General features: G+C 42.2%; 1 protein-coding gene across 1 annotated transcript in view; it reads left to right on the plus strand.

Moving 5' to 3' along the window:
* Window positions 1–9,683, plus strand: part of zgc:77151 (uncharacterized protein LOC337153 homolog) — a 33,621-nt gene extending 23,938 nt beyond the window's left edge. Inside the window, exons 7-12 of the mRNA XM_041952610.1 lie at window positions 2,214–2,361; window positions 3,654–3,706; window positions 5,416–5,513; window positions 5,634–5,814; window positions 6,317–6,526; window positions 7,208–9,683. Of these exons, the coding sequence (XP_041808544.1) occupies window positions 2,214–2,361; window positions 3,654–3,706; window positions 5,416–5,513; window positions 5,634–5,814; window positions 6,317–6,526; window positions 7,208–8,446 (1,929 nt within the window). The 3' untranslated portion in view covers window positions 8,447–9,683. The remainder of the gene's footprint in view (window positions 1–2,213; window positions 2,362–3,653; window positions 3,707–5,415; window positions 5,514–5,633; window positions 5,815–6,316; window positions 6,527–7,207) is intronic.
* The last annotated feature ends 204 nt before the right edge of the window (window positions 9,684–9,887 follow it).

Here is a 9,887-nt window from a genome sequence, read left to right on the forward strand (position 1 = left end):
ATCACTGGTTGTATTCACTTGATTTCATACAAAGAGGCTTCATTTATGAAGCTGTTATTTTGAAGCCTCTCCTGTGAAAGTGACCAGTAGACTCTCTTCCTGGATGTGCAGCAGAGTCTGTCCCTCTGTAACCTTTAAAACTGATGATCTCAGTTCAACACCGAACCCGATCTGACTCATCAGGACCAGTTTGAGCTCCACTTTGAACTTCTTCAACAGCAGACTCGTCCTCTGGTCGAGTCTCCTGAGAGCAGAAAACAAGCTCCCAATATAACAACAACTATAAAACGACTAATTACATGTCTTTGAGTCAGTGTTGAGACCACTTTCTGAAAAAAACAAAACATGCATACTAAAAAACAGATGGACTGGGGCAAAGAAATGCATTAGAAAAACATTTAATGGAAATCTTTTTAAGATTTCACTATTGTCATTAGTGCAGTTACGTGCAACATTAATTTTATCTAAATTTATTTCTAGTGAACAGAATTAATGTTTTAGTCATGGGAGAATTGAAGAGTTTCCACCTTGCTAGCAGTGGTACTCTGAGATCCACCACTTTGGTTCGGACTGAAATGTCTCAACAGCTGTTGGTGTAAGATGAAATTAGTTTCAGACATTCCCATCAGGACGAATAGTAGAAACTTTGATGATCCTCTGACTTTTCCTCTTGCACAATCATCAGGTCAACATTTAAATGCATCCAATATTTTATTTCATGACCAAATACCTGCAAAACATCATCAGCCTCAGCTTTACTTCAGGTTTAGTACTAATTAGCCAATATTTGCATGCTAACATGCTAAACTAAACATAGTAAGCATGCCATCGTCATTGTGACCATGTTAGCAAGCTGACATTAGCATTAAACTAAATGCATCGCTGTGTCCACTTCTGCTCTCTGGTCGGAGTCGGAGGTTAGAATTTGCAACTTGCCAAACTCAAACAAAAAACATGAATGACAGTGACATGGCAAGGGTGCACACAATTAAACTATCAGCAGTGCAGCCTCCTCGAATAAACAGAGGAAGGCAAATGCACTGAGGTAGCAGACACCTTTAAACATTTTGTTTTATAACACTGTCATACTTGGGAACGCATCTAAATATTCCATTCACTAGCCTAATACAAATACTTTAGTGTATACTTTGCGTTGCCTTTTAGCTGATGGTTTACGATTTATAGTGTGCGCCTCCCATGGGTGCTTCTTCGTGAAGTCAGGGTAGATGGATTTTCCCCGTTTACAAGTAGGAATTTGAGTTGCGTTCTGTTGTACTTTTTCTAGCAGGAAACCAGAAATCTTCAAGTTCCAAGTTGTCTGGAACACAGCATAAGTGTAGCCGTTAGCATAGCTGTCAGCGGTCAGTACATCATTACTGTCACTGACACAGACATTTCAAAGGATTTTTACTAAACAACACAATTACTAAATGTAGCATCCCCGGTTGAATGATGGTCTTACTCTCCAACTGATGGTTCACAACAACTTTATTTATAACTGTTGCTCCAAACTTGTTCTGAACACACCGTAAGAGCTAGGAAGTAAATAAACACAACAGAAAAATACTTAACCATTCTGATTTTAAAATATAAATGTCTTACTTCTGTACCTTTAAGCCTTACAATCTTCCAATAATGTACTATGATGTAAGCAAGCATATATAACCAAATTCAACATAAGAATAGCAATGACAACAGATCACAATGTATCATGGCTAATATAGCAATTTAGCTAGCCTACACATACGAGCCTACTCAATATAAACTCTGAACAACTTCTCAAACTAGGCATATAATGTGACTCAAAGCTGCACACATGACACAAACACAGACAAACCTTGTGCCCCTTTTCAACCAGGTGCTAAGTAAACATAAACGTGACGTTTTCCCTCATTTTTAAGAAGCACTTGTACATGTTTACCGTCATATACGTCTTTTTGTACTTCCTACCGCAGTCCGCCTTCAAAATAAAAGCACCAATTTTAGAACTTAACCAAATAAGACAAATCAACGAAGATCACAAGAAAACAATAAAAAACTGAACAAACGTCACCATTGAGGTCATTTACACTAAATGACCACAGAGTTGAATCAAAACCTCATGAGGTTCATTTGGTTCATTCTTTCAGTGCAGTGCGGTTCCATTAACTGGTTCCCTTCAAACCATGTGCATCTTTCCTTTCTGTGTGTAATCCTGGATGTGTCCCCCTCAGGAGAACGTGATGGGCAGTGTGGAGGTCGGCTGTGAGGCCAGCTGGCTCCCTCACCCTGAAGAGCAGTTGTTCCTGGATCAGCTCTTCGCCTTCATGGACCGTCAGGGCTCGCCCATCCACAAAGTGCCCAACCTCGGCTTCAAGAAGAGTGAGTCTCTTGAGTCGCTTTCTTAACTTATTTTCTTTGTCTTTCTTTTTTCATTCTGCCCTTTCTTTATTCTTTTTTTTGTATTTGTTCACTTTTCTCTGTTCTTTTGTTTTGTCCTTTACATTTTTTTCATTCTCTTTGTCTTCCTTTTTTTTTTCTTTCAAAGGTGAAAGTGTGAGTTCTTTTGACATTTGAGAAATGAAAGAATCATGCACCCTGCCTCTGGCTAGATGTCCTCTGACCCTTCAGAAGACATTTGACCTTACTGAACAAGGATTGCATTACTGAGAAAAAAAATAAAAAAACTTTTCAAGAGGCGTAAAAAACGTAATGATGCACTCAATATATATTGCATGATAAGAAATAAACAAAATAAAATGGTAAAATCCAAAATAAATTCACCAAATAACTTATAAAAGATTGCTTACTAGAAACAAGAGCTTTTTAAAACAGCTCTGGATACAAACAGCTGCAGCTCCTGCTCGACTGGTTTCATGATCACACTTTGACTGTGTTCAGGCTTTACGTTTTATCTCTGCTCTTGGAAGCTGTTACTTCAATCTGCAATAACTTTGCTTTTTTACCACCAGGGGGCAGCAGAAACAAGTTGTGAACACAGCACTGACATATCATCAACTTTTAAGTTAATATGACGAACGTGTTAGCAAACAGTCAGTTATCTTGCTCTCTCTGCTTTTTAGTTATATTTAGCCTAATTTTAAGCCTAGTTTTTATGGATATGTAACAATACGAAAATATATAATGCATAATAATACAACAATTTGTAGTTTTTTAAAGATTTCCATTTAAAAACTAAATGTAATGCTTTCCTAAGGTATTACATCTAGTGAATGGTTATATAATGATATTTTGAGTGAAGTTTAGAAGAGCTGAGTTTTTAGTGTTAAGCTGCTAGAATGCTAAATATGTGAATATTTGGCAGCTGAAATCATGATGTGAGTTGTGGTTCTGAGGGTGATTAAGATTCCATCTGATCTGATCTTGTTTATCATAATTAAAGCAGCAGTCGAACCCACTTTGCAGAGATGAAAATATTAAACCTTGTTTCATCTGGATTCAGCAGGAAAGAATAAACTCATGAACATTTGGAGTACTTTGCAGATTAGTTTATCGGAGCATATTTGTTTAGTCAAATCGAGTGTTTTATTTCAGAATTACAACCTGATTTGCACATTTATCTGCGTTGTGTCATATTTGCATGTCCCGTCTGTTCCCACTTGTCATGCTGCTGGGCCGCTGAGTTTCAACATGTCTGTCTTCCCTTTCCTCAGTTGACCTCTTCCTCATGTACTCTGTGGTAAAACGACTCGGAGGCTACAAAAAGGTGAGTTGCTTCAAGTTATTTCAGTTTACTTGAGCTCCTTTAAGCTTCATTCAAAGGAATAGTTTGACATTTTGGAGAATCTACTTGTTTCTTCTTGCTTTGAGTTGCATGAGAAAATTGAAACCACTCTTATGTCTTTATGTTGAATATCAAGATACCACAAGCAGCCAGTTAGCTTAGCATAAAGACAGGAAACAGGGTGAAAACAGCATTTTAGATGCTTTAGATGTGCTAGTAGGTGCATTTTGTTAGCTGTTTCTGCATTTTCTAGTCTTTGTGCTAAGCTAAGCTAACTCCCTTTTGGCTGTAGCCTTAAAGACATCTGACTGTCCGCCAGTAAAAATATTACTGGCGACAAGAGCGCAACAAGTGTATATTTCCCAAATTGTAGAACTCTTCCTTTAACTATTCCTCTAAGTTGCTACGCTGTGTTTTGGAATCAGGCCTGTACTCCAGATTTATCTGAAGGAGTCGCAGGATCGAAGATACGACTGTTAACAATGATGATGACTCATGAAACTCATGACTCAAGAGGACCTGATACTGTGAATTTTTAATTAACTCCGTTTCTGAATCAACTGTATAAACTAATATTTGTCTCTTCAGAATGAAACAGTGGAGCTCTGCCTGAAACAGTCAGTCATTTGTCAGCAGTTTACAGTAAATAAACACGAAACAAAAGCAGCTTTACAATAAAAGAAAATGGACAGAAACGGGCGGTTCAGGTTCAGCTCAGTGCTGCACTGTTCACAACAAAAGGCCCGTTCAGTCGTTCATTTCACCCGCTGTACTGAACTGAGCCTTGCACTGAACAATACTGTATTATACACACACACACACACACACTCCACTCAGAACTAAGGCTTTTTGAAAATAAATCAAGTTCAAATAAATTCCAGCTAACGCATATTTCATTTGAATTACTTTGAACACAACCCGCATACTCCATAGAGCTGTGCAGTGAAATGATACAAGCAGCCGAGAAAGATGCAGCAGCGAGAGCAAAGACACTATTAAAGGGTGATGACAAAAGATACCTGATAAAAACAACTTTATCTCTTTCAAATCATGGAATGCTGTTAGCGCATTAGCCACAACCCTGCCTGCCCACATTTTTTTTCCCTCCTCCCTGCTTGAAGTTCGTCTGTTTTCTCCCTCTGCTCTCTTCACTCGGTCGACTCTTTACTCCCCCTGCCGAGCTCTGCAGACCCACACATATTTCTCACAACCCCTCCTCCTTTCTGTCGCACACACCCACTTCAACTACAAACCTGTGACCTATACTCTGCTGCTAATGGCACTATTTCTCTTGACATTTTTAATGTCATTATTTTTATTTTTGTGAGTATTATTGCTATTTGTTTGTGTACATTTTTACTTATGAGAACATATGACTTTTTCATGAAACAAGGCACATTTTTACATGTGTATGGGCACCACTCATTGATTTCATGAGCACAGAGCAGCTTTATTGAAGAACCTTTATTTTTGACCCTGTGATTTGTGTTGCTGAAGCTTTTTTAGTAAGGCAGTGATGGCTGAGTAAGTTAAGACTTCCATTGTGGAGCCAAGGAGGAAACAAGGAGCATATTTTTTGCCAGATTCGAATGGTAGTAGCAATCAACAGTCCAAACAAGCAGTTTCTTTTCTGCAAGATTTCAGGAGTTCAAAGATGATCATCGCCACGTTTGTGTTTGTGTGTGTCACAGGTGACATTGGACCGTCTCTGGAAAGTGGTTTATAATGAGCTCGGAGGATGCCCTGGCAGCACCAGCGCCGCTACCTGCACCAGGAGACACTACGAGAGGTCAGGCAGAGACACTAATGCCCCCTCTAAATATCTTAAATTATATATACCTTATTCATGCTATAAAAAAAGGTCCCATTCACTAAGCGTCCTATAACTATGTGTTTGTGTGTGTCTCAGGCTAATGCTTCCTTATGAGGAGCACCTCAGAGCAGGAGGAGCAGAATTCAAAATCCCAGAAACCCCCATGCCCCCAAAACCCAGAGGAATAAGGGGAAGAAAACCGCTTCCAAGAGGCAGAAAACCAGGACCCAAAGCCAAGGAGAAGAAGATCACAACCCCTGCTGCACCTTCTCGTACTGTAAGTAACAAATGATCTGATGTGAAGGTTTTATGAAAGGTTGAAAAGTTATTCTATCATGTTTTTACCATGCAGTGACAGACTACTTTAATTTACCTCCTTTAACCTTAAATGTAAAGTGTGCAAATTGGCAGAGAAAGAATTCCTGCTAATTTGCACCTTTAAATATTGAATTCATATTTCCCAGAATATCAGAATGTACCTTAAACAATTTCTCCAGATATAATTGAAAATGACTTGGCTCAAAGTCAAAATACTCCAATAACACTGGAGATGATAGTTTGCACTGCTATGACTCTGGGGGGAAAGTCTGTGGTTTACATTAAAATGCATACAGCTATAAGTAATGTGCAGAATACAATGAAAGTACATGAAACACATGAAAGTGCAACAGCAGCAAACGAAAAAAATCACAAAAAACATGAACCCCTTCAAATGACATTAACCCCTTCACAGGCTTAAAGATGGCAGAAATCACCCCGATCTTCTTCCCTCTGAACAGATCGTGAACCCGAACGGCACGGTGGTGGTGAAGAGAGGCCGAGGCCGGCCGCCGGGCACTCGCAACAAGGCCACGCTGATCGCTCAGGCGAAGCTGCTGGCTCAACAGCAGGCTAAAGCTAAAGCAGCAGCAGCAGCCGAGTCCCAGCAGCAGAGTCCTCCGCTACCAGCCAGAGGTGGAGGTGGACCAACAGCCAGCAGCACTCATAGGGTAACGGCTCTGACTCTACTGTGCTGCAGGGAAAAGTAGATTTACAGACATATTTTGATATTAAAGTGATCTACCTGTATCAAATACTCACTACCTGTAGGGTCTTAAGAAGAGAAGCAGAAGCAGAGCTGTGACTCTATTTCAAAATAACTCTGATCAGTCAGCTGAGTCCAGCAGATCAATACCAGACCTGCTGTAAGTAAAGGTTAAAAAGTTAGAGGACAGAGCAGGGAGGGCTCCCCCTGCTGGGTCTATCGAGAAGTGTTCTTCGTGACATCATATCAAATGATAAAAGGTTTCCAGCAGAGATAAAATAATGATTCAAAGCTTCAACATACCACTTTCACGTTTTATCTGTGGCTGTGGTTGAGTGATTCCTCGGCTTTACCCTGACACTTAAAGAGTGTTGAGTCCTCTGATTTGTCTTATCATGAGAACATCAGAGTTTTTTCCAGATCCTGGCTTTATCTCTGCAGCATATGGCTCATAAGGATTTGCATGTTTTCTATTCAGTGAGTCTTCAGTGGAGCGAATCAGCAATGTGGCTAAATGTGTGAGAAAACGAGGAAAAGCTAATTCAGGTTCCGGGATGGAGCAGGTACTAAGTATGGGTTAGTTGTGCAGATAAACCAGAGATCTTTCCTCTCATGACCTCCTTTTTCTGCTCCTTCCTCCCTGCAGCCCGTCCAGCCGGCTGTCCTTCCTGTCAACATGCCCCTCACCCCCGACCTCTCCCCCATGTCCACCCCCTTCCTCCCCTTCCAGCCCAAACAAAAGGAGCTGAAGCCAGACAGAGGGGAGTCTGTTGCTCCTGCTCCAGGTGTGCTCCTCTCCACTCTGCCTCGCCACTTTGTTGGAGGATCTCTGGGCGGATTCAGCCCCATCAAAGGTGTGTGTCCTCTGGATGTCTTCAGGAACCGCATTAGCCTCCAGAGAGGCCTGGAGAGCCCGGCCCTGACGCCTCAGGACCCGACCCAGCACCATCCGACCATCTACACCATTCAGCCCAAAAGTGGGAGCCCGGACACGCCTCATCCTAGCGGAGACCAGCTTCAGCCTCAGCCCCATCCGCTCCACCAGCAACACAACCGCTGCTCGGGGTGTAGCATGGATGAGGGAACCCAGAGAGGAGGCAGTCGGGATGCCAGGAACCGGCCTCCTCTGCCCCCTCTCCGGGTCCTGCCTTTGAACCTGGACTGCAGCGTTCAGGTGTGCCAGCTGATGAGGACTCGTCTGGGTTCGTCTCAGTTCCAGACCTTCACCCGTCGACTGTCTGAGGCTCTGTCCCAGGACCTAAGCCCCAAGCCCCCCTGCTCTCCCATCACCCCTCCCCCTGAGCAGGCGCTGCCTCTCAACCTCAGCAAACGCTTCACAGCAAAGAGACCCAGCACAGAGGGACCAGAGCCGAGTCCAGCAACAATCAACGGAAACACAGATCAACCACCATCCAAGAGACCCAGAACCAGCTGCATGGAGCAGGCCGAGGACTTCAGCCTGAGTGACAGGCCCAGCTCTGGAGGAAGTGGCGGAGGAGGTGGAGGAGGAGAGGAGGATGTGGAGATGAAGAGCCAGGAAGAACCCGCAGACCTGAGCTCCCCCAGCAGGATTAGGGCCTTCTTGCTCGGGCTGCCACCCTTCCAGGTGAAATTCGAGGAGGATCTGAATGGGACGAGGTTTGGGAAATTTCTTCCTCCAGGATCTAAAGTTGAACCCCAGAGAACTGAGACAGAGAAAGGAGAGGGAGGAGTAGCAGTAAAGAAGGAGGAGGAGGTGGTTGAAATAGAGCGGTGTGAAACTGAGAGGAGCAACAAACTACAGAAGTCTGAGCAGGAGGAGAAAGATCCCACCCACATTTCTGGTCCTGGCCCAGCAGAGCTGAAGAGAGCTGGGCCCTCAAACACTGACACACACTGTTTTTAGCATCATTCCCTCTGTTGATTTTAGCATTTTGTCAACAGAAAACTGTCAGATAAATCGAGGATTTGTCGGTTTTTTAATCCGGAAAGTTGTGTGTGGTGTTGGTTTTGGACGCCGGATGGTTCGGCCGTCGTGGAACAGGGGAGTTAGTTTTCTTCATATTTGAGAACATTTGAACTCACAACTTTTACCTTTTTTTTTGTCTCCTGTTGTTATTTCCTGTTTTGTTTTTCTCCGGTTTTCGATCATGTCGTTGATTGAACTTTGCAGAGGAAAAACGACACCGAGACTCATGACAATCACAAATCAGTTTCTCTTCCTTTCTCTGATTTCTCTCGCTCTGAGAGGAGTGAGACTGTGACTCTTTAACAAACACTGCCATAATCCTCCACAACACTATTAACTCCACTATTCAATGTTAGGGTGAAATATTGAATAAGATCCATATTACTTAAAATAAAAGTCAATATTACGTCTATGGGTGATGCTATGCATCAAGAGTTCATTAATTAGCATCTAGAGTGTACTGTAGTTTGGTAGTTTCATTTTTAAATTGTACTCTACTTCTGTAGAGAGATAGTTATTTTCTGATAAAGTGTCTACATGTTATCTGGAGCTCTGAGTGAAAAGCTCCTCCGTCTTCACATTATAGCTCGTTAAGTGAAGCGTTTCTATAGTCCTGCTCGTTAGCTGAAATTATATAAACTTACACATATGTGCCTTAAGTGGCCTGCGATCTGTTTCGTCGCCGGCTTCGAATGCATCCACTTAAAGAGATACCTTGATGTTGGACCTGTTAAGTTTTCCTTCACTCCTCAGGCGTCGTATCCACACTAGTATTTCAAAGATACCGGCCTGACCGAGTTTCTGTCACTTTAAGAAATATAAACAGCGTGCCCTACAAAACAAAAGAAGCCAAAGCTCTCAAATTTGAAATGTCTTAATTATTTGTAGCTAAAACTGGTCAAATCTGTGTTTAAATCAAGAACTCTTTGATCAAAGAAACGCGAAGAATAGATCTGACCACACATCAGTGCCAGCTGTCGATGCATTTCGTTCCATACCCAGCCCTGCTGTTTGCTTTGTAAAGACCACTGTGGCCACACGTTGGCGCCATCGTCTCGCCTTCATCACTATCGCTGTTCAGGTTGTTCATCCAGTAAGAAATCACATCAGCACCGGAGGAAGAATTGTATGTAGAGATCATACATGAACATGTAGCCCAAACATTCAGACTACCTCAGGCTTTTTTTTTTTTTTCTTCTCTCTCCACCTGCTTTATCTGTTCCAGGCAGGTGGAGCCTATCCCAGCATGCATTTGGGTAGACAGCAGGGTTGGATGCTGGGGCCTCATTTATAGAAATGTTCTTAGATTTATACTTGAATTTAAAGATTATTTCCGACAGTGTGCTTACGTTTGTAACACCTGTGATCTATAAATCTC

This window comes from Chelmon rostratus, chromosome 14, assembly GCF_017976325.1.
Source record: "Chelmon rostratus isolate fCheRos1 chromosome 14, fCheRos1.pri, whole genome shotgun sequence".
Taxonomy (NCBI): domain Eukaryota; kingdom Metazoa; phylum Chordata; class Actinopteri; order Chaetodontiformes; family Chaetodontidae; genus Chelmon; species Chelmon rostratus.